The sequence below is a fragment of the Sus scrofa genome, chromosome 14 (genome assembly GCF_000003025.6).
Source record: "Sus scrofa isolate TJ Tabasco breed Duroc chromosome 14, Sscrofa11.1, whole genome shotgun sequence".
NCBI lineage: Eukaryota > Metazoa > Chordata > Mammalia > Artiodactyla > Suidae > Sus > Sus scrofa.
This window is the reverse complement of record NC_010456.5, coordinates 89546329-89571874: the sequence shown is the minus strand read 5'-3', so window position 1 is coordinate 89571874 and position 25546 is coordinate 89546329. Positions and strand designations below refer to the sequence as shown.

The 25546-nt window shown below is 45.8% G+C and overlaps 1 protein-coding gene across 1 annotated transcript in view; it reads right to left on the bottom strand.

The window, feature by feature from the left end:
- WDFY4 (WDFY family member 4) overlaps positions 1-25546 on the bottom strand; it is a 279361-nt gene that overhangs the window by 60848 nt on the left and 192967 nt on the right. Inside the window, 4 exon segments of the mRNA XM_021073024.1 lie at positions 5011-5073; positions 6816-6901; positions 10250-10370; positions 16778-16926. Coding sequence (XP_020928683.1) covers positions 5011-5073; positions 6816-6901; positions 10250-10370; positions 16778-16926 — 419 coding nt within the window.

The following is a 25546-nucleotide window of genomic DNA, read 5'->3' as shown; positions in this document are numbered from 1 at the left end:
ATCGCTGGGCTAACTTAAAATTATCCATGTTGGGGGTCTTATCCTTGAAGATTCCTGAGAAAGATGCTGAAATAATAAAGAGACAACACAAGGCTCCTCAATCTTTTCCCCAGGTTTTCTGGTGGTGGCTGGGCATAAGTAACAAGTGGGGTTGGGGTGGGAGTCGTGAACCAGTTAAGTTGCTCCTTCTACAGTTCCGGACTTTCACACCCCTGCCACTGTCCCATGGAAGTACCTTGACTGGATGAAACTGGGTGGACAAAGGGGCCAGGCTCGGTGCAGAGAGTGGGGCTTAAGTTGGGCCTCTGCTTAGACATAGGTCTAAGGTCACGGCCAAGGTTACAGGTGAGAGGAGACATGAATAAGAAAGACAAAGAGCAATATAGATGGGGGCCCCAAATGAGGCCTGAGCAGCACCCTGCAGAGCTCACCAGGCTCCACTGCCCACGCCTATTGAGCCAACCATGTGAGAAGTTCCATGATGCTAGGGCTTTGATTATCCCATAAGGGTGTTTGGCTCACCTCTGGCTCCAGTGATTCTGCTTTAACCCTAGGGTCTGAGTTGTATAGCCCCTATAATTGCCCTCACAGAGCTGTGCTTTACCAAGAAGCCCACAGAGCATTAGGTCTCCAATCAGTGATGGAGCTGAAGCCCCCTTTATCAAAGTAACTATGCACATACAGATGCCCAGCCTCCCAGATGGTCAACAGTGATGCTCTATGAGAGTACGACTGAAGGAGGGGAAGTAGAGAGATGGAGGATTTGAAATGTAGCCTCCACGCTGCTAGCAGTGTTGACCTGATTATCATGGAAGATTGACTTTTATGGGGATTTATAGCTTCTTATGGTTGGTTTTCTAAGTTCTTTGTCTTCCATTATTCTTCAAAGATAATCTATAAAGGAAACTCCTTCATTAAAGGAAATCTATAAAGGACACTACTTACTCAACTGGAAGATTTCAAGCCAAAAAATGAATTTCATCCTAATCATTAATTTAAGTAAGGTATATAGTTGAGAGAACATTTCGGAAATTACAAACCTCCAGATATAGTGAGCATTGCCTTACAACCAACAGCTTCCTCCAGCCTAGGGACATTTTTGCTTTGATGACACAGCAAGTGAGCATTCCGGCCATGTCAGTGTCCACAGCTATGGAAGGATGCTTTTAGCCCATTCAAAGATGTGTGCTGTGTGTAACAGAGATTTAAGAGAGGAAGAACCAGATAGGCATCCAGGCCTTGTATTCTGAGTTTTCTAAACTCTGGGCTCAATAGGAACTCAAATCACTGGGAAGCAGTGGAACTGAGCCAGGCCATGTGAGCATTGCAAAGAAATGTCTATACAGAAAAAAAGTCCAAATGTTAGGGCTCTACTTTTTCAGAGAATCAATACAGAAAATTCTATTCTGAGGTGCTCTTTTTTTCATTTTTCATAAAAAGGGAATTGTCTTCTTTGTTTCCCACTCTGCTATTTAGACAAGGACAAATTTGACATTCAGTGCCAAGAGAAAGTATGTTCCAGAAAAAAAAAAAAAATTCACAAAACCGTCTGTTTCTTGTTACCTGTCACTGGAAAATGATGTAACCCAGCACAATTGTTTGGTTTTTCTTAGTTTCAGGACAATTAGAATAACCAGATCTCTCCAGGTACCTGACAGCATGTCTGTGATTTTGTCTTTTAAAAGAGTTTTGGCGTAATTTTTAAAGGATTACTGTATTCCATATTTAGTTTTTGAAGCTGTTTCCAGCCCTTTACGGATGGGTGCATAGATAACTTTAAGTATAAAGACGTGTGTTTTTCACATACACATTCTCAACTAGCTGCCCTTTCCCTGTAACCTCACCTAATCTCACATCTCTGTAGAGCCCACCTGTGTCTAACCCCATGGAGCTTTCTGGCCCTCAGACATTTATCCAAAGGGATCCAGCTGGCTTTATATTAAAAGCTCCTGTATACTTGCAGAACCTTGTGTACCCCAAAGGTGTCTGCTTATGCCTCAATGCTGCCTTCAGAATGGTCTAGTTTTATACCACAGGGAGCCATGGAGGATACGGATTCCAAGCTTATCTAGGCTTTGCAAGCATTTTCCACTTGGGATCCAGACCCACAAAACCTCCTTGGAATTCAGTTATGGGAGGCAGGTGTTGCCACTGAAATTCCAGGCAAAACTCTGGTACCTAAATGCTCTGGTTTCCTATATGAAGGGGCTGGCTTCTAGAGGGGCCAAATCAGTCATGAAGAGCTGGTGGTTGAAGATATGAAAACCTACAGCATAGGCCAAGCATCTTGGGCCAGTTGAAAATTTTCAGAATGGACCATGCCCCTCCTTCAGAGATGAGAAGCCCGTGTTCACTAGAGTGTCCAAAGTGCAGCTAGGCATTTTTTTTTTAAGACCTGGTGTATGGACTGGGCATTGATTTTCTTGATAATCCAAGTGAAAATGGTCACGTTCATTCAATGGCCAGCTATGCCCTCCTAAGCCTGGGAGCCACCACTGCCTCCCCCCCGAAATTCATGAAGGCACACACTGGCTAGTAGGAGAAGGGCTGGGAGAGACACAAAAGAGCTGAGAGCACAGATGCCCGTATTTAATCAATTCTCCATAAACAGGCCCCCAATACACAACAGGTGATTCTAAAACTGAGCAAAGGAATTATAATTTATAGAGCACTTCCTCAGCCCAAATCAGGTTGATTCCAAAGCCCACAGCTGGCTGGAGCAGCACAACCCCACCACACGCCATGGCTACTCAGGTGGTCTCAGAGCCTAGGACCAGCACTCTGACTAGGGCTTCCTCATCTCGTCACAGCTCACGGTCCCTGAGCTTAGATGTGCATTTCTCCGGAGCACCTCTCCCTTGCCTTTCAAAATCATATACCCAATGGCCTACATGACATCTCCACCTGGAAGTCTGACAGATATCTCAAAATTAACATGTCCAAAATCGAGGCCTGATATCCACCACACACCCAGAGTAGTTCATCTTGGGGTCTTTCCCATTCTATCCCCCAACTGCTCAAGCCTACATCTTCTCCTTAAGTCCTTTCTCTCACACCCACATACCCCACTTCACTTGTCCACAAATCTTACCTGATGTACCTTTGATTGTGTCCAAACATGTCCACAATCTAAGCACTCCACAGCATCTTTATGGCCACTGTCTTCCACCTCTGGATCCAAGCCACCACCAACTCTCACCTGCATTACCACAAAGCCAGGATCCTAAGCTGTCTCCTAGATTCTGCCTTTGACATACTATGGTCTATTCCCTTTTTTTTTTTTTTTTTTTTTTGCTTTTTAGGGCTGCATCCACAGGATATGGAGGTTCCCAGGCTAGGGGTCTAATCAGAGCTGTAGACACCGGCCTACACCATGGCCACAGCAATGCAGGATCTGAGCCATATCTGTCACATACACCACAGCTCTGAGCAACGCCGGATCCTTAACCCACTGTGTGAGGACAGGGATCAAACCCTCAACCTCATGGTTCCTAGTCAGATTCATTTCTGCTCTACCATGACAGGAACTCCAACTATGGTCTATTCTTGACACAGCAGCCAGAGTGAGTCTTTCAGTTATTTTATTTTATTTTATTTTATTTTGTCTTCTTAGGGCCACACCCATATGCATATGAAAGTTCCCAGGGTAGGAGTCAAACTAGAGCTGTAACTGACAGCTACCAGCAACACTGGATCCTTAACCTATTGAGTGGGGCTCAGGATCAAACCAGCTTCCTCCTGGATACTAGCTGGGTTTGTTACTGCTGAGCCACGATGGGAACTCCCCAGAGTGAGTCTTTTAAAATAGAAGTTAAGCTACATAATCCCTCCAATGCTTCCCATTATTCAGAGTAAAAGCAGACAGTTACCATGAGCCCCAAGGCTACATGAACTAGCTCTGTTACCGCTCTCCTCCCGTTGGCTCCTTGCATCCCAACCACTGTGGCCCCAGGCAAGCCTACCATACCCCCATCAGGGCCTCTGCTCTTCCATCAGGCTGAAATGCTCTTTCCCCAAATTTGTTTCAGAAACAAATCTGAATAATTTGTTTCCGCACTTTGTTCAAGTCTTAAATTAAATGCTACTTTCTTGGTGAGGGCCTCCTCTACCATCCCATCTCAGATTTCAACACCTACTGATATTGAGTTTGGTTTTTATGATTATTATTATCTAATACATGTTATATTTCACTCATTTTGCTTTCTGTCTTCCTCACAAGAATGTAAATTTAATAAACGGGAGGTTTTAGTATTTTCTTGTTGCTCCGTCAAGCAGCAAACACCACACATAATAAGCTATTCATAAGTAATTTTAAACAACTCTATGGCACCCATTCCATAGTCATTACAAATATTTTGAACACCATGCCTCCCCACCTTAGCCCCACATACTCCTGAAGAAAACCAGCAACCACATCCTCTCCCTATTCCCATTCTGAACTGAAATAAAAGCACCTATTGACCAGATCTGTCCTTCCAAAGAACTGGGTACTTGTAACGGGTGTTGGGAAGGGGCTTGTTTCCTGGGAAAGATGCTCCATGTCACTGATTCACAAATTAACATCTATCTGCACATCACAATACATTTATTTATTTAGCTTCTGAGCTTTCAAAGAGTCTTGGATAGAAAGGACAGACTTGCTCCCACCCCAACCTAAGAGCCTGATGCCAAGACTGGGCCTGGGTTTACACCTCTATGGGCAACCTGCTCCTCCCTCCACAGGTAGAAGGCCCCATCCTGCCAGTTTTGGTTTGAGCAAGCCACACAGCACTTGGGGCTTCAAGTCTAGTGTAGAGGTTTAATTGGCAAAAGAAACCTCAGGAGTAGGATGCAGGAGTAGGATGAGGGAAGTGTGGGCGAGTGAGAGAGAGAAATTAAGTGAAAGCAGATTGATGTGCTCTTTGCATGCTTTCCTGACAGTAGGATCAGGCAAATGAAGAAAATCAAAGCAAGACCAAACCTTGCCCAGAGAGAGTGGCTGGGCTCCTCCCTGTATCCGTTACTCGTTACCTTAGATTGAGTGGGTCCTCCGAGAAGCTTTTTCCTTTCAAGCTGGGTTGGAAAGAGCAGAAGCTAGACAAAAAGGGAAAGCGTCATTCCATCAGCAGAGTCAAGACTCTCCCACCACCAGGGACACATTTTCAGGGCCAGGCAAGAGGCTGGGTCCATTCTTGCCCCTCCAGTGTGCCCTACCTGCCCCCATATCTGGGTGTACTTCTGAGGCACCCCCTCATCCCCTCGGCCATTATAGCCCTAGCCTTAACAACAGCAATGATAACAATAAAACAATAGTTACAATAAACATTACATGTTTTAGAGACTTCCTCTGGACCAGGCCCTGGCATTTCCATTGCTGATTGTAGCAACTACTATGGTACACTAGAGACAAGTGCCACCTTAGTTTAATGCCCCTTGAGCTGGGTGGGGTGTGGTTGGACACCATTCATTCACTGCCTGACCTATGGATGTATAAGAGTTCCTCCTTTGGAGTTCCTGTTGTGGCTCAGCGGTAACAACTCAACTAGTATCCCTGAGGACTCGGGTTTGATCTCTGGTCTTGCTCAGTGGGTTAAGGATCTGGCGTTGCCATGGGCTACAGTGTAGGTCAAGATGGGCTCAGATTGGCGTTGCTATGGCTGTGGCATAGGCTGGCAGCTGCAGGTCCGATTCAACCCCTAGCTTTGGGAACTTTCATGTGCCTCGGGTTTGGCCCCCACCCCCGCCAAAAGAAAGAAAATACTTCCCCCAGCTCAACTGTGAAAAAACTTTGCTTAATGTGTAGAAATCACAAGGGAAAATGAACATGAGGTTCAGCATTGCATGTCTACTTCTTTAGTTTGGTCTAAAACAGAATTTGAAGGCATTTTAGGAGGTGATATAACAGCAGTGCTTGGAAGAACCTCAAAGGGAGAATCACAGTCAATGGAGACGTGCCCAGAGCTGGCTCGGACAGCCGCTCCACAAGAGTTGTTTTTCTCCACTCTGGCCCTGCCCTTTGGACTTAGCATCTGGTCCTGGAGCCAGTGACTGGCCAGGGCCCACAGGAAGGCAAGGCTAGAACCTCTGAGCACAAAATGGCCTGGGGCATCCAGGACAGGGATGCCAAGTCCCACCTCAGAACTTCCAGCCCAAAGCAGAGCTGAACGTGAGCACCCCTCTATTAATCTAGCTTCTGTGTGGCCTCTTTATGGCTAAGAACCTATCTTTGCTTCAGGCCCTTTTAGATTCTGCAAATCTATATATCTATAACTTTAATAATAATGTAAATACGTTTAAAAATCTAAACTCTAGCTTAAATTCTTTAGACTGATTAATCTGTTTGAAGAAAGAAAAGTTAAACTAAAACAGCATGCTTTTAAGAAAAAAAAAAAAGATGTTGCATGCAGAAGTGGGAAATCAGTTGTTTGGAATCCTTTCCAAAGAAATATGAAGTCAGAACAAGTAAAATTGGCAACTGGGATCAAAAAGGGAAATTAAGCCAAAAAAAATTACTTGTAAATTTTTAAATAATGCCAGAAAATTCTGGAAGGCCTATTAAATATGTTGTGTCTGCTCCATTTTTTCTCTCTTCAATAATTACTGTCCCAAAGGCCTTCAGTCCATGAAATAGAGCCTTTTCCCCAGGATTTAGGAAAGGAGCTTTTATAGCTTTCTCTATACTTTGTTTCATAACACAGCAGTTCTGTGGGTAAGTTCTTCCTTGGATCTAACTTAAAGCCTGCTGTGAGCTTGAGAACAATTCTCCTGTGAACAGAGCTGTTCTACTGCTATCGATTCATGATCAGTTTCTTTAGCAAAGATAGTCAAACCCTTACCTCTTGAAGACCTTACTCCGATCACTGTTGTAGAAGACAAGAAACTTGGAATATCCATTTTGGAAGAAGATCTCCAAGGCAATATCCTATAAAAGAAACCACTTTTACTGCTCCTGAAGTTTCCTGGAGATACCCCCAGGCAACAGAGCCACTGGCTGAGGGTCATTTGGGTCTCTGTGTCAAGTGAAAGGGATTTCAATCTAAAATGGAACTGGATGGGAGTTCCCGTCGTGGCTTATCGGAAATGAATTTGACTAGCATCCAGTGACAGTGATGAATGGGGTCTCCACAGAGGATGCAGGTTTGATCCCTGGCCTCACTCAGTGGGTTAAAGGATCCGGTGTTGCTGCATCTGTGATGTAGGTCACAGATGCAGCTTGGCATCTGGCATTGCTGCGGCTGTGGCATGGTCTGGCAGCTACAGCTCTGATTCAACCCCTAGCCTGGGAACTTCCATATGCTGTGGGTGTGGCCCTAAAAAGACCAAAAAAAAAAAAAAAGGAACTGGAGGATATGAAATAGTGAATGTCACACATGTGCACTCAGAAAAACGATGCTTGAAGAATGGAGAGATTGATTTCCTATAAATGCCTGATTTACAGAAGATCGAGACTGACCTCCTGACCAATGAACATCCCCCAAGTCCCTTCCATCCTCAAACGTCAAAATGAACCTGCTGCTTGGACTCTGGCTGGACGTTCCCCTCCTGCACTCCTTGCCCATAGATAGAGTCAACCCCAGACTTTCAGTGGACTCGCCTGCAGCTGGCTACAGCCTGCATTTCCCAAATGGCTATTTTTCTGCTATTCTTAAATTAACTCAATTTATGGTAATTAGAGCTTGCCTCGGTTTACCTCTTTATTTAGGCTGACACAGATAACCCTTCCTACTTAGTCCTTTCAATCTCCTATGGGGGATAAAAAGGACCTGGTGACAGTGACGAATGGGGTCTCCACAGAATACATAGGAGGGCAGGGGACCTCAGAGTTCCTTTGGCTGAAGCAGGAAGCAAGAGCCCCACTCCCAGGACAAATGACAAGTAAACAAAGAGAGGAAAGTGTCCAGTGACACCTTGAGACACTTTTATTTCCAGGTCAAGGGCTTGATTTCCTGAACCAAAGGGTCATCTTACCAGATGGGAGCAGGTAAAGTGGGTGCAAGTCCCAATCAGGGCAGCATCCTGTGCTGATCTACAGACTTGAAGGCACAAGGTGCTTTGCCAAGCCCACTTTTATGAGCCACTTTGATATGGCAACACTGACAGAGCCATGGCATTTCAAGGGCATTTCGTTAATGCCTACGTGAACTCTACCTGATTTCCTTCCTTTCCCTCTCCTTCCTCTCTCCCTCCCCTCTAATCCAGCCATGTAAATAACAGACTTGGAATAGTGATAGAGTGTCTATATGTAGGATGAGGCTCAGGGATGAGATGGGGTCAGGGAGAGAATGTCCAGGGCTCCAGGGAGGGTCCCAGAGGGGAAAGACCTGGGCCAGGAGGGAGAAATGAGGTAGGTGAAGGTCAGAGCCAGGGATGGAGTGCTGCATGCAACAGTTGGGTCCTGCTCCTACCCAGCTCTGGAAGTGAGTTCTCAAAGTTAGGTTCATGAGATTCCTGAGCAGAGGAAAGGGATCTGAAATGATAAGGTCGCACCCCTCTCCTCTGCAGGTATGCATAAGAGCCTCGGACATTCTTCTACAAATAGAAGCATAAATAATGTGCAGATAGATGATGAATGTCCAGTCTATGGAGGCTACAGCTTGCCCCAGCAACCTGGAGTGCCCAGGCTCCAATTTTCTTCTGGGAGAATCTAGGGCTGGACAAAGGGTGGCCTTGCTCATGAAGCTCTCCCAGCCCCACCTGGCCATGCACATGTGCCCTCCCATGTCTAGTTTCCACCACTGTCAGGCTAAGCAACCATCTGGAAACAATCCCTTTTTGTTGAAGAGAAACAAACTCACTTACTGAGACCTATTTGCTACTATATGGCACCTGCTAAGGTAAACATACGATTATTTAAAAAATAATTTTTGAGTATTTGCTATGTGCCCAAAACGTGCTAAGTGCTATATATGTAATAGTGGAAAAGACATGATTGCTGGTTCACTGGAGGAAAATGGGAGCCCACTGGGGTGCCGATTCTGCTAAAACTGCAGAGCTGTGCTGGGACGGGACCCACGCTGGCTGCAGTCAGAACCATCAGGGCAGGGCCTCCTCCACTTGCCCTTGTCTAGCTCACTCTCTGCTCAAAGAAGGGCACCAAGGGCAGGCAAGACCAGAACCAGCCTTGTGCAAAGAAGCAGCTGTGAAGAAGGGAGAGGAGGAGGAGTGGCAGATGCCAGCAGCTTGCTGGGTCCTTGTCTGAGGGCAGCTGATCCTCCCCAGAAGAGCCCAGGGGAAAAGCTTCCACAGCTTTAGTTTCAGAGAATAAGAAGGAGGCCTCCTGTAAGGGGATCACGTGACAAAGAAATTAACAAATGAAAGGTGCACTTATTCTGTCCCAAGGGCCAAACACTGTCTCTCTTGGCCTTTGCAGAATAGAGACCCTGCCTTGAGTGTGGGAGGCGAGATCTGGGCCTCTCCCTTCCTACAAAAGTGGTCCCTCCTCTTCCTCTGCCAGCTGCCTGGGAGGTCTATGGGCACAGATGCAGCTCAGCCATTGCTGAGGTTGAGCTGGTGAAAGCAGATGTGTTTGAGGCCAGTGGGGGCCCCAGAGTTCTACCTCCTTCATCACTGAGGTGATGCTTCTAAACCAGGTAATGTTTCTCCGAGGTGGGATGAGAAGCATTTGATTGTGATGAGCTAACAGCAAAGCTCTGCCTCTAGTAGAAATCAGCTCTGTTTAGTACCTGGCTGAGCCCTTGAATGCACTGGACAAGGCTGTGGAGCCTTATTGGAGGGGACACTCAGGAGATCTCTAAACCACTCAGCCCACTCAGGGAAATGACCCTGAGCTTAAAGATAGGTGAAGCTGTGGGGAGTGGGAGGAAGAGGGTCTGTGGCCCTCAGAGGGGTCCACACGGTTAGAACAGGACAGACGGGCATTCAGCTCTCAGTCATCAGCTTTGCCCTAAGACAGTGGAGCTGCCCTGGCCCATATTTTTGAATCTCCAAGGCAGCTCTGGGACAGGTCAAGGGGAAAATAAAGCAACAAGGCTGGACCCTAAATGACAGAGTCAGAAAGAGAAGGGCCCAGCAACCAAATGGCAGGAACTGGGGAGAGAGTGCAGCAGAGGACGGAACTCCATTCCAGCCAGGGGATCAGCCCAACATAAGCCAGGAGGATCCACAGGTGTCCCATAGGACACTGGGCTGTGCACAGGCATGAAGGGGGCCACAGAGATGTACCTCTCACTTCAGATGAGGCCTCATTGGCACCTGGAGCACACTTCACCTGAAGAGACGGCCCTCCCTCTGGCTCCCTCCTGGGACATACCTGCAGGAGGAAACGCGCCTGCCGGAGCTCCCTGAGGTCACCGTAGCTATGACGCTGACACGAGTAGTTATCAGAGGACCTGTCTTTGCTGCACATGTTGAAAATGAATGGATCGCTGATGCTGGAAAGGAAGCAAGACATTCGGTGTGAGGGCGTCTAGTGGGCTTGTTCCCCTGCCTGCACTGAGGCCCCACGAGAGTTTCTGGGGCACATTGGAGGAGATGCCAGCACCTGATAAACCCTGTCTGAGCAACTGTCTGTGTCAGCCCTGCCCTGAGGAGCAGGGTGGGGCATTGGCCTTACCCAGGGAAGGGGCAACAAAGCAAGGGGACCGCCTCCAGGACAGACAGTGACACACAGTGGCAGAGCACAAGTATGAGAAGGCTCTCTGGGTACAAAGGGCAGAAGTGGGTTGATGGGGTGGGGCAAGGGTGAAAGAGATATGTAAAGTCTGGAGAGATTCAGGCTCCTGGAACATAGGGCTGAGCCATGTTTAGCATGGCTTCCAACTACATGGAGCTAGCCATGCTATCTATTGGGCTGGAGCCTAGTGTAAAATGGGAGAAAGTAGCAGAGAACTCTGAACCCCTAAGGAGGTGGGTAGCAGGGCTGAGAGCACTGATGGGCTGGAAGACAATGACCCCAGCATCCACAGCAGACCCCTGACCCAGAGCACTATGCCCAGAGCCAGCGACTGGCAACATTATAGTAGAGGCCATCAAGAGCAGAGGGTGGTCCACCCAGGCCTGATGCCTCTCCAAGAGGTCAGAATTTCTCCTCTGGGGAGGAAAGGGAGAGGAAGAAGGTAGATTCATGAATTTGAATTTCTGCACTGGAAGTAATTAAAATATCTTCAGATAACCAACCAGATGAAGCTTTCCATCAGCATTTCCATCAGCAACACAAATGGGCACTTGAAAAGTAAATTTGACTTCAGTTATGGACATATGGACAGTTAAATTTCTTTCCTTCTTTTTTTTTTTTTTTTTTTTTTTTTGCTTTTTTGGGCCAAACCTGAAGGATATGGAAGTTCCCAGGCTACCAGGCTAGGGGTCAAATTGGAGCTGCAGTTGCTGGCCTGCAACGCAGGATCTGAGTTGCGTCTTTGAACTACATCACAGCTCATGGCAATGCCAGATCCTTAACTCACTGAGTGAGGCCAGAGACCGACCCCATATCCTCATGGATACCAGTCAGATTTGCTTCTGCTGAGCCCAAACAGGAACTCTGACAGTGACATTTCTGAACATCTGAGTTACATAGCAATTTTACATTGTGTACATAACCACAAAAGCTCTGATGAAATGCTTTTAGGACTTGAGAAAGGAGGGCCTCCCAAGCACCTTAGCCCTTGAAACGTAAGAGCCAAAGAGCCCCATGCAGGAATGGATTTCACCTACTCCCATCCCAGCTCCAGATGCTGGTGCCGCCCCACTACCCAGCCTCCAGAATAGGCCGCACTCCCAGGGGAGATGGAGAGAGATCAGGCCACCACTAGGGCTGGCAGGACTTCTCCAGTCAGAGGTCAGGTCCATAGTGCTAAGAGCTCGGACTTGCACACGATACAGAGTGATCACTGCTGAGTAGAAGGGAAGGCTCCCCATGTGGGACAGAGCCTGAGGCCGCTGCTCAGTGCCCCCTGCACAGCCAGACCTTTTGCAGCTTCTCCTGCCCCTTCTTAGAACAATCCTCTCAGGTTCCCTGCCCTAAGCCACATTGCTGTAGGATTGAACAAACACAAATGTGGCTTTGGTTCTGGATGCTTCTGCTCAGATGTTCTAATTCAAACCTACTGCTGGCTGAGGTCCTTTGTTCATTATTAATGCTTCCCTTTGGGGCTAAGCTGAGCTCCCCCTAAATTTCTTTGACTCCCAGTGAGGCCACAGAGGTTATTCTGGTTCATACCCTTAACTTAGGCCAAACAGCATCCCAGGTGAAGGCTCTGGTGACAGGGACGACGATGACTCCTCTGTGGTCCTGTGGCCCCATTCTTGTGGGGGCAGAGCAAACATCCTCTGCACCTTAGCTGCACCTTTGCTTGGTTTCGGTCCCCAGCTGACAATAAAGCTCATGGGGGCACAGACCTATGCCCACGGCTCTCCTCTTCTACCTCTTCCCTGGAGCTCTGGGCAGTTTGCTGGTGGACTGATTGCTGTCAGGCTCTACAGCCTATCCAGCACTTACCAGTCCTTATTTAATTTGATCTGCATAATGAACCCTTACTGAACATGTGTTATTATGATCCCCATATCAGAAATGAGGAAGCTGCATTTTAAAGAGAAGAGGTGACTTTTCTAAGGTCATGGGGAACTGGATTCAAACCCAGGTCCTCTGAGTCTAAAACCCAAGCTCACAAGCAGTACCTTTTCTTCCCTGAGGCGGCAGGCAGGCTGGCATTTACAGAGCTCCTCCCACTTGCTCCCTTGTTTCAGTTTACTGTGTGCAGACAGATTCTCAACCTAGGACTCTGAAACAGTGGTGACATGAGAACGAGCCCTCTAGAAAATGCTTTTAGGGAGTTTCCCGTGTGGTGGTAATGAACCCAACTAGCATCCATGAGGATACGGGTCCAATTCCTGGCCTAGCTCAGTGGATTAAGGATCCAGCATTGCTGTGAGCTGTGTTGTAGGTCACAGACGCTGCTCGGATCTGTCATTGCTGTGGCTGTGGTATAGGTCAGCAGCTGCAGTGCCAATTCGACCCCTAGCTTGGGAACTTCCATGTGTTGCGGGTGTGGCCCTAAGAAGATTAAAAAAAAAAAAAACAATTGCTTTTAGTAATGAGTTTTTAGGAGGAAAGATGGTCATTCTTCTCCTGTTTGTAGGAATTGAACAATAGGGCAGGAGTGTTCAGACAGACCCAAATTCTAAGGAAGCCTAAATTGCGAACAACATTATTGAGTTTACTACTATAGAGTCCAGGTTTGAGTTCCACCTTATGCTGCATTAGTCACACGACTTTGACCTAGTCTCTTTTCCAACACTATATTCTCCATGTTCTGTGCAATAGATCAGAGTTCCAGCCCTCAAGGTTGATGAACAGAAAGAATCAGCTGATCCATGTTCTTCCTCAGGTGGAGCTGTGGCCACAGTTCATAGGATGCTGTTCACAGCTCTTGCCTATTAGCTATCACAATATATGCAAATTGTCTAGGGTCATCAGAGTAGAATTTTTAATACTAGGGAAACCAGCGTATGCTAAGTGATAAGCATAATCTTGATTGACCTGGTCTTGAGTAATAGAAGTGGATTTCAGACCAAAATGTAATTTGATCTGTCCCACATTTGTGTGTACCCAATTATTGTCAGAACTTACACCTAGAATTTATACCCACATCAGTTGCTAGCTCACAAGCCCTTTACCAGATTTAGCCCACATCTGACTAATCTATGCATCTGTGGCATCTACCACACTGCTGATACAGACAGATGTTCAATAAGTATTTGTTGAATTAAATTCAACAGAGAAATGATGCCTTAAAACTGCTGACTGATGTGGAGGAAATATTTGATGAAAAGCATCCCATCACAAAGCGTCATTGGATGGTTTGGATTTCATGCTATACACGGTGGGGTTGGCAGACACCGTTATGGGTAAAGGGTATCCTCCAAAAGATGTGTGCAGAAGTCCTAATCCCTAGCACTTCGGAATGTGACTTTATTTAGAAATAGGTAAATAACAGAGTTAATAAATTGAGGTCATTACCATAGGCCCTAATCCAGTATGACTAGTCTCCTCTTATAAAAGGGAACCCTGGACACAGTGACAGACACACACAGAGGGAAGATTCCCGTGACTGGACTGATGTATCTGCAAACCCTGGGCCACCAACGAAACCCTGACAGCTAGAAGAGGAAAGAAGGACCTTCCCCTACAGCTGTAGAGGGAGCACGGCCCTGCTGACACCTTGATTGCAGGGTTCTAGCCTCCAGAACTGGAAGACAATAAATTTCCAGTTTTTTTTAAAGTCACCCAGCTTTGGATACTTGGTTACAGCCCTAGCAAACTAATACAGTCACCCTATTCAGCCATGAAGGGCTCCCACTGAAAGCAAAATGTGACCTTCTAAAAAGGTTTTTACTTTCTGAGGAAAGTTCCAAAGAACACGAGTCCAACCACTGCTGGAGGATTGGCAGTGTTCTTGAGTTTCATTTGGGATATTTTTATGGCACACCAGGGAGTCTCTTTCAAGGTCTAATGTTCAACTCTCCTCGAATTGATGGCAGTCTTTTAGAGAATCATTTCAGAGTTGACTTCGCTTTATTTTTAACTGGCTTATTTATGTATCTTCTTTAGTCTCCATGGTCAAAATAAGACTTAATCCCCATTGATCTGACATGATCTAATAGCCTGACTCTGAGAACCACAGCTCCATGAGTGCCAGCAGTTTCTCAGGGCAGCAGATAAAGGTTCAGAGAGAAAGCACCGTCTGGTTAACAAACACTTCTTTGAGGTATGGTGATTAAAATTACCTCTGCAATTCCCAAATGATGGTCCAAGGTAGTAATTTTTCACTACACTCCTACTTGTATTCTCGAAAAGTACACTTCCAGACACGAGAAGTCTCCCTTGTCATTGCAAATCAAGCAAATACATCCAACCTGACAACGGGGCTTCTATTAAAAGTACAGATACAGTCAATTTGATCATGATTACATGCACCTCATAAACACAATCTACCTAATCAATAAGATTGTATCTAACTCTAACTCAATTTAAACCAGAGGTGGAGAGTGAGGCACTGGATTATGGGAGACATTACATAGGCACGCCATGCATATAGGTAGAGTAGAAAGCTTTCATCAGCTCTCAGAAAGGCGAGTCTGCAGACCCATTGTTCATATTGATCAGTATCAATAAAAGATGAGCAATAAGATGGGTTGAGTGTGCCAAGTATTAATTATGCTCCTGCCTTGGAAAAGCACAGAAGACTCACTGTAATCTGTGAAGGTTTGGTATGAATAAAAGATGGAAATTAGCAGAAAGAAAAATGCCAAGCATTTTAAAACAAACCTAAATCAAAGGAGGGTGGGCTGACATCTATCCTTCCATATTCCTAAAACTCTTGCTTCCTGACACAGGCTGGAAATCATGTCACATCTGGGAGTTAAACTTCTTAGTTACTGACAGGTAAGATTCTGGTTCCTCTGTCAATAGTTTTAAACAGTGGCTCTCAAAGTGTGGTCCCAGACTAGTAGTACCAGCATTAGCTGAGAGCTTGTTAAAAATCTCAGACCCCAACCCAGACCTACCATGTTAGAAAGTGGGATGACGATGACTCCCAGATATATATTTTAACAAACCCTCCAGGTGATTCAATATAAGTTAGAGAGCCCCTGGGTGAAGAGGTTGTCTCATCATCACCTGAGCCTTGCCCAACCAGAAAAATCAAGGCTCATAACTGGATAAAGAAATCTTCATCCAAATTTCTTAAAAGGGACGAAAATATACAACTTGACAACGGAACTTTTAGCAAAAGTGCAAACACAATTTGATTTGGAATGGCTGTACATTATAAACACCAGGGAATTAATCAGTAAGAACTGACTGAATCCAAATAGACCAAATACATTTGATCCTAAAGAAAAACACTGGATGGAGTTCCCATCATGGCTCAGTGAAAACGAATCTGACTAGCATCCAGGAGGACGCAGGTTCGATCCCTGGCCTTGCTCAGTGGGTTAAGAATCCGGCATTGCCGTGAGCTGTGGTGTAGGTCACAACCAGGGTTTGGATCTGACATTGCTCTGGCTGTGGTATAAGCTGGAGGCTACAGCTCCAATTCGACTTCCTAGCCTGGGAACCTCCATATGCCGCGGGTGCAGCCCTATAAAGCAAACAAACAAAACAAAAATTTAATTTAAATTTTAAAAAAAGAAAGAAGAACACTGGAATTTCCTGTCAAAGACCTCTGATATTAGTTGGTGTAAAAACAACTCTTCAACTTTCTACCCAAATCTCACCCATCCTTCAAGACCCAGATCTTAGCCTGCTTCTTCAGTAGCTGTCCCTCACCACACCAGCCCCACACCATCTGCCCACGTATGAGCCCTGAAGAGTCATCGCATAACGTTATTTTTTTTTCCTTGATGATAATGTGCTCCAAACTCTTTCCAAAAGAACCTATTTATGTTGCTGATTGCACTCAAGTGCCTTGTGGGCACAAAGGGGGCATGACATGCCTTACAGAGGAATGAACAATTGAGAAGCTGGTGAATGAGTGAGATGATAGGACTGGATTCTCTTATCCAGATAACATAAGGAAGGATGCCCTTGTCCTGAAGTGCATTCCACATCAGGAGAAGCTTCAGGAGCTGCCACATTGTTAAGTGCTCCAGATTTTAGCTTTGAGGAACCTCAATCATGGATGCCTATGCCTTAAATTTCTTCTGTTTTATCTCATGGCTCAGTTACAGGCTGGAACCTGAGCCTACGGTAAGAACAAGGGGCGGGAGGTAGGCGTGGGGGTTGCTGAGAAGGCAGCTTGTGGTTTGGGGCAGAATCTGCTGGAAGAAGAGGAGCACTCACTTGGATAAGCAGTGGCGGGTGCAGTAGACGTCACCCATGGGAGAGAGCGTGAAGTTCTCGCAGATGTAGAAGTGTTGCTGGCCAAAGAGCAGGAGCCCTTCACAGACCAGGTGGCCCTGCACGATGACCAGGGAGTACTTCTGTGTTACCTAGAGGGAGGGAGAGAGTGTCAGAGTCAGGCCACACACAAGTGAAGCATGCCCATCCTCTCATGGAGGGCAGGGGGGCCTGGCCAGCCATCCACAGGGTACCTGGAGGGGAGGGTAGCACCCTGTGAGAATGGCAGAGCCGCTGCCCTGAGCCGTACTGCTTTTTGGTTAAAGTGGCACTTCTACCCACAACCCCCTGTTTAGTTATTGCATCCCCCCAAGGGCAGGTGGATGAGTGTTTATTGCTGCCAGTGTGTTTATTGAGCACGACGACATTTCTTCTCTCACTTTTAAGCTCCTCCACAACCATGAAAAACATTCCTCAGGAAACAGTGAAGAAAGTTTTTGAGGTACAAGGCATTCCTCAGTTACAGAGGTGAAGGAGCTTATCCAGGAACCAGCCGGAAAGTGGCTGAGCCAGGACTGGAACTGGGTCTGCCTAGAACCGCAAGGGTTGGACTGGTACTCCTATCCGCAAGGCCAAGGCTAGTCCAAGGTATGTGCAGAGGAGGCATGAGCTCCACTCAGTTCCCTCCTTTCAGGTTCAGGGACATTCTTTCAGGTGTTGACGATTTGGAGGCTTTCTAGAACTCCCCTCAGCTAAACAGAACATCTGGCCAAAGGTAACGTCCCCATCCCAGGGGCTGTCTGCACCCAACAACTGGTCAATGCAGAGAGGAAAGGGCCAGACCCTTTGCCTCAATTCAGGTTAACTGAGCTCCTGTGGGATCAGCTGAGACCTTCTCTGAGACCGAGATCCACTTCTCTCTTTGCTCAGTCCTGTGACCTGCACTAGCAAAAAACTTGCTGCTTGCACATCTCTGGTTCAGTTAGCTTTATGGGGACCCTGACCTGGGATAATGTCTTGGTATGATCCAGAGTTCCATGTAAGTAAGGACTAGGTGGGTCCTTACATGGAATAATTCTCTGAAGGAACAAGTGAATGAATACATGAATTCTGGATAGTGGGAGCCCAAAAGGACCAGAGTAAGGTCAAGGCCAACATTTTCTCAGGGTAATTCTGTATTCATTCCAGTTATTCAAAAGAGAAACTGATTTTTTTAACTACTATATAACCACTGTAAAATTTTTACACATATTAACCAATAAAATCCTTATAATTGGGCGAGGGTGGTCTTACCACTCTAATTTAGAAATAATAAAAAAAAAAGAGGTCCAGAAATAAGAATCTTACCAAAGATCAGTCACCAAAGTGGCAGAGCCTGGGATTAAAGCTAAACTCCCTGCTCACCTTTGGGAACAATGATGGAGTGGCAGTGGTGAAACCTGGAAAGCAGCCCCAAATACCAGCTCTCACACTCCTACATCTAATGGGATTAGTCCAAGTGAAGGCCAAGGCCAGAAAGCAAAGATTCACCAAAGGATGGAACTAGAGCCTCTCATACTAAGTGAAGTAAGTCAGAAAGAGAAAGACAAATACCACGTGATATCACTTATATCTGGGATCTAATATATGGCACAAATGATCCCCTTTCCACAGAAAAGAAACTCATGGACTTGGAGAACAGACTTGCAGTTGCCAAGGGGGAGGGGGAGGGAGTGGGATGGACTAGGAATTTGGGGTTAATAGATGCAAACTATTGCCTTTGGAATGGATAAGCAATGAGATCCTGTTGTATAGCTCTGGGAACTGTATATATATAGTCACTTATGATGAAGCATGATGGAGGATAATGTGAGAAAAAGAATGTATATATATATGTGTGACTGGGTCATTTTACTGTATAGTAGAAAACGGACAGAACACTGCAAACCAGCTATAATGGAAAAAATAAAAATCATTTAAAATTAAAAAAAGAAAAAAAATTAAAAAAAGAAAAAAAGAAAAAGCAGCATCTGGTTAAAAAAAAGATTCACCAAAGGTTATGTTCCAAGAGAAGCACTGACTATTACAATCCGGGACAAGGCATCCAGGACAAGCCTACTGCAGGCTGCTGGCTATCCCGGCCTTTCTAGCACCCACTTCGTCAGAGTAATTGGCCGTTAAACCAGCTTCAGAGCCACAGTTCAGTGTGGTCTCATTTCCAGCTTCATTCATTCATCCAGACATTCATCAGTTCAACAGTTATGGATTCAGCACCTACTACATGCAGGCCCTGAGCCAGGCTTTGGGGACAGAGGAAAGGACAAGATAAACAAGAGCCCTCCCCTCCTGGGGGAAGATGGATAGTAGACATGCATGTCAACCAATAAACTGTTACAAACTGTGATACCTGCTGAGAGAAAAGGCAAAACAGGTCAGTAATGATTAGGCAGGGAGAAACCTGGAGGGAACATTATTTTAGACAAACCCTGAGACTTGAAGGATAGAAATAGGGCGGTCATAGAGAAGATGGGAGAACATTCCAGGGAAAGATAACAACCAGCTCAGAGCCTAGAGGCAAGAAAGGTAGATCTGGGCAGCAGAAGAGAGTCAGTGAGGCTGGGATAAAGCTGGAAAGTAGGTGTGCTCAGATCCCAGGGGACCTTAGATTCTTTGGTAAGGCCGTCGGGTTTTATTCCAGTTGCAAGAGGAAACCATGGCAGGGGTCCTTTCTAAAAGGTGACACTCACTACTGGGCCAAGAATAGATTGGAAAGAGCCAATAGTAGAAGGTGGGTGATCAGTCACATGGCTATTTCAGCGGGCCTGTGGAGGGATGAGGGCTTGGGATGGGGTGTGGCAGAGGGAAGTGGGAGGAGAAATGGGGACTCTAAACAAGAAGACGTAGAACAGACAGGCACTGCTACTCGACAGACTGAGGAAAACAAACAACACCAAAAAAAAACCAAAACAAAACAAAACAAAAAAAAAAACTAAAGGAAAGATTGAAGACTTTGCGACTTAGGCAATTGAGTGGAGTCCCCCAGCTTCCCTAGAAGCCTTGCCTGGAGGCAACCACCAGTACCAGTTTTCTATATGCCACTCCACAATAGGCTATTTAGGCATAAGGATTATTTTGAGTTAATGACATGTGAAACACAGCAGGTATAAGAAGGGCACTCTGGCCTCCCCTTTTCTTCTCGAAAGCAGGAGATAAAACCCCTTCTGCCAAGAGGAAAATAATATTCTTATCACCAGAGACACGGAGTCAAGGCGGAGAGAAATCTGCACAAACGAACCTTATTAAACTAACTGTTCTCTTCCTTTAGCCTCCCTGTATATTTTAGTTACTTTTTCACAGTCACTATTTTCAGTTCAACCTAGTACATGAACACATAAGCCTAACCACTTTTGGGGTCTTCATTGTCCTGTGAAGTCTCCCATATACCTGTAAAAATAAAATGTGCAGGCATTTCTCCTCCTGTTAATCTGTCTTCTGTCAACTCAATTCTCAAGCCTAGCTGGAGACTCTGAGAGGGGAGAGGAAAAGTTTTGTCTCTCCTACAGTATATTCTTCCAAAGAGAGTCTATGAATACATAAGTGCTATACATATTCTCTTTTTTTCACACAAATAGCATATTCATATAATTTCTGCTTTGCATCCAGTTCTTACCCTTATCAGTCCATCTAGGCAACCCTTCCAAATCACTTCTAATAGTGTCGTCACACTTTCATTAAATGATGCAGATCATTCCCTTGCCTGGATGTATCACAACTTGTTTGACCAAATCCCCTATCGACTTGGGGTGTTTTCAAATGTTTTGACATTACAAGTGGTGCTGCAGTGACCATCCTCATACACAGGTCACTTTGAACACATGAGTAAATCTGTAGCTTAATGCCTAGAAGTAGAATTGCAGGTCAAGTGTGTGGACATTTTAAATTCTTTTTTTTTTTTTTGCTTTTTTTAATTACTTAATGAATTTTATTACATTTGCAGGTATATAACAATCATCACAACCAAATTTTACAGCACTTCCATCCCAAACCTTCAGTGCATCCCCCCACCCCCCAACCTGTCTCATTTGGAAACCTAGGTTTTTCCAAGTGTGAGTCAGTATCTGTTCTGCAAAGAAGTTCACTGTGTCATTTTTTTAGATTCCACATGTGATAGTATTTGATATTGCTGCCTCATTGTCTGACTGACTTCACTTAGCATGATAATTTCTAGGTCCATCCATGTTGCTGCAAATGTCATTATTTCTTTCCTTTTAATGGCTGAGTATTATTCCATTGTGTATATGTACCACACCTTCTTTCTCCACTCCTCTGTCAATGGACATTCTGATTCATCGCCAGATTGCCCTCCTGCAAGGTGACACTAATTTACACTCCCATCGGCATTACTGGAGGATGTTTATGCTTCCTATGTTGAGCTGTGTCAACTTGTTCTCTTACGCCTTTGTACAGAAGATGGCTCATCCTCAAGTTCACAATGTCAGATGTGGGGCCAGGGCACCAGACCAGGCCCAGGTACCGCCCAACCTCTCTCCTCCCTGTGATGTCCCACCCTCGCCCAAGCTCTGTGGTGCCAACAGCAGGGGCCGCAGCATGTTCCCTTGATCTGCTGGTGTTTTCCTTTGGGGAGAATTAAGTAACAATCAGAATAAACCAAATCACAAGAAAAATGCTTGGTGAGATTTGTGTTAATAGCTTAAAAATTGATTCTGCTGGAAAAGAACGGCATTTTAAAAATGGGAGAACGAACCCAAGTGAACTATTACCTGCCCTTCCATTTAAATGAGCCCTGGAAGGGCTCCACCACCAAGTTCACTCATGATTAAGAAATCCCTCATGCCCCGATTCTATTGATCACTTAAAAAAGAGTGGAACTTCTGCTTCACAAGTAGACTTTTTTTAAGATCAGCTAAATGATATATTATCTCTCTTGATGGGTGGATAAATAAGTATGCAGCCACACGTGGCCCAGGGTATGACGAGAAAAAAGTTGCCTGGAAGTCCAAAACTGCCAGAGCTGAAGCTAGAGGCAGCAATTTTCTGGGACATTCTGTGGATGCACATGCCAGCACAATCTCCTAGAGCCAGCCTCGGTGTGCCCGTCTGCAAAAGGGGAGGGTGGACTGGAGGCTCCTTGAAGATTTTTCCAGTACACTAGTCTGCAATTTAGTGCAATGCCCTAATTTTATAGATGAAAAGGTTAGATCCAGAACTGTCATACCAGGTGTCCGATAACAGAGCTAATGTGTGCATTCAATACACTTACTTGTGCGCAAAACCTACTGTCCAGAAAGCTTCAGCCCTCCTCACGCATATCACGGTTCTCTTTCCACACGTTTGCTCACCTAGACCTTGTTATCAATACATTCTGTCACACTGCTGTATGGAATAAATATTCTCTTAGTTCAAAAAACCACAGATTGCTGAGAAAAAAGTTAGGTATCCAAAAGGAGAGAGGCTATTTCAATTCCATTTATGTGGGCCACCTGTGAACTTGGGCATCGACTTTTTCTCTTATTTCGTTTTTTTCTTTTTTTTGTAAAACTTTGTATTATCAGTACTTGTATTATTTTTAATTAATGATTTTTATTAACGTATAGTTTATTTACAGTGTTGTGCCAATTTCTGCTGTATAGTAAAGTGACCCAGTCATGCATACATATTCATTCTTGCTTTTTCTATATTGATCACTTTTAGATGGAGCATTCAGTCACACTGGTAATCAAAGAGATGTGTATTGAAACAATAAAGAGATTCTATTTTTCAAATGTCGATTTGGCAAATCTGAGGAGAAATATGACGCGTGGATCTCTCAGTGGCAGATGGATGGCAACTCATCTTCTCAGGGAGACAAGGAGCAGGGGCGCCCCCTGCCTGCCTGCAGGTGCCACTTCTGCAAGCCTGAGAAGAGCCCTGCCTCCAGCCTTTCTCTGCCAGCTCAGGGGAGACCAAATGCAAAAGATTTGAAACTGCATCAGTGTGATGAGAAAGGGATTACATGTCCTGAAGACTGTTCAAAGCACAGGGTGTTGCATAAGTTGCATTTACCAAGGATCTGCACTTTGGGGTCTGACTGAAGTTGGAGCACATTTCTAGCCAGGGCAGTTCTGTACATCATAAAACCCGGACTCGTGGGTCTCAGGCATTTATTTGAAAAGTTGGTAAGAATGAGAATCACCTGGATATCTTGTTAAAGTTCATATCCCAAGGCTGCATTCCCAGATGCTCTGATTTGGCGGATGCAGAGTGCACCCTGGAATCTGCATTTTCATAGGCAGCCCAGATGATTCTGATACAGACTATCTGAAGACCATACTTTGAGAAACTGAGATATGGACACCAGCGAAGCTATGGAAGATGATGTCTCATCTCATGCAGGCATGGTGCTATAACTCATTCATTTGCTCATGCTTTCTTTTAACAGACACGCCCAGCTGTTTAGTGTGCGCCCTGCGCAGGCACATGGGGAGATAAAGCACATCTTCCTGGTGCTCATGGTCCAACAGGAAAGGGAGAAAATCAATTGTTCTGGTGCATGAGATGGGGTTGTAGGGAGATGCAAGTGCTCTGGGAGCACAGAGAGAGTGCCTGGCCCAGACAGGGCGGGAGAGGGGGCAGAGGTGACCACAGAGCTGTAGGTTCCAAGGGGGTGAGCCAAGGCTGGGGTTAGGAGTTAAGAAGAGAAAAACAGAGGAGAAACATTCCAAGGCACAAAGTCTTCTTTTTTCTTTTTCTTTTTTTTTTTTTGCTTTTTTAGGGCTGCAAGTGAGGCACATGGAGGTTCCCGGGCTGGGGGTCCAATTGGAGCTATAGCTGCCAGTCTACACCACAGTCACAGCAATGCCAGATCCGAGCCATGTCTGCAACCTACACCACAGCCAGATCCTTGACCCACTGAGGGAGGCCTAGGATTAAACACACGTCCTCATGGATGCTCCTGAGTTACAACAGGAGCTTGTAGCACACTCAAGGCACAAAGTCTTGAGCCACCTGGACATGTTTAGAGACTATAAGAAGTTCTGTATTAGAGTAAGAGAGTAAGAAGTCTGAGGTGTGTGTATATGTGTGTGTGTGTGTGTACAAGTACATACACATGCACCCAAGTAAAGGTGACAGAGGCAAGTCCAGAGAAGCACAGGGCCGGCTCAGAAGTGGCCGTGCCCAAAGTACACCAAACAAAGCCTCAGAAGATGTTAGGTAGGGACAACACAGGCAGCTCTGCACTTTAGAAAGTCAGTCGTGGTGACTCACTAGGGCGGGGGCGTTACCGTGTGCAAAAGTTAACACACTTCTTCCCTTTCTACAAATGACCTCAGCTAAAAAATACCTAGGAAGAGCTTGCTGCTGCTCCCTGCTGTCCAGAGCAAATTTTCCTTTGAGCTGATTCCTTTCTACCAAGGTCAAACTAACATTTTATATGGAGCTTGTATGAAAAAAAAAAAAATGTTTAGCTTTTCATATAATTAAAAAGATCCGCAATGCAAAAACAGCTCTCCTGTGAGTTTTGACTCTCACTTCTGGAGCAGCTCCATGGAGGGGGTACAAGCAACCGTCCCCAACCACACAGTGGCTGACACAAGCCCACAGTTAACATGCATTAAATAAACCACTCCTCGTGTCAAACGGAGCTGTTTGCAGGGAAATGTGTTTGTGGTTCTGGGAATCATTAATCAATGACACAAAAGTGGCACAGAACAATTACTGTCCCAGGTAGCGCCGGAGGCAATCACAGCTCCGATGTTCGCACAAAGAAATGAGTTAGGCTTCTGCCATTCTGAGCTCCAGGTCTGCCTGCCTCCCCCGGAGGCTTCTGTCAGGGACAAGCCATCCAGAAGTCTGGAAGGAAGTTGCCCAAGAGTCTCCTGGGCTGTGTCTGGCAAAGGCCATAAAAGCCAGCTTCTGAGATGGCAGGGGAGGAGGAGCCAGGGCTTGTCAGGGGTCTCCTGAAGCCAGGACTCTTTATGTGCGGCCCCTTGAAGGCAAGTGCTCCGTGTGTCCTGAGTGTGAGCGCACACCCATCACACACACTCTGTGGAAAGACTTAGAAAGACACAGACTTAGAAGAAGCCCAAGGCCCAAGAGGTCTTATGGAGACATCTGAATTAGGGGAGTTGTCAGCTTACAACAATGCTTGCTACAAAATGTCTCAACACAGCCAAGAATAACCACCCGTCCTGCCTGCCCCCAACACACGCACACACACACACACACACACACACGTGCCCTAGGCACACTTGCCAAGTCTGCTTGAATGCATTCACAGTTCCAGGGTCAGTGCAGCAATCCTTCCTTCCTCGACTGCCTGCATCTGTCCTTGACAATGAGCATGGCAGACAAGCACTGAGGTTACAGAGGAGCTGGGGCTGAGGAACGTGCAAGCAGGCAGGTTGGCACATGCTTGGCACACTATGTCCCTGTGTGGTGAGGGACTTGGAGGCCTGACTGCCTGGGGCAGCATTAACCAGAACTTTTGCAAAGGAAGCAGAGGAGGATCTGGGGCCAAGAAGTCCCAGTCCCAGTGTACAAAGGGTGCTGAAGGATAGGGTGGTAGAGAGTTTATGTAACTTCCTGACATAATAGGTTGGGAGACAGGAGAAAGATGGGAAAGATTGGGATAAAACAGATCTGAGATGAAATCAGAGCAATTTCAGTTAGCAGCCCCATAGGCCCTGGTTTTGCCATCTTTAAGAGAGAAATGATAACAGCCCCCCTCACAGGGCTGTGGTGAGAATAGATGAAACGTATAAAAAGCACCCAAAGCAAGGGCTCCAGATGTCC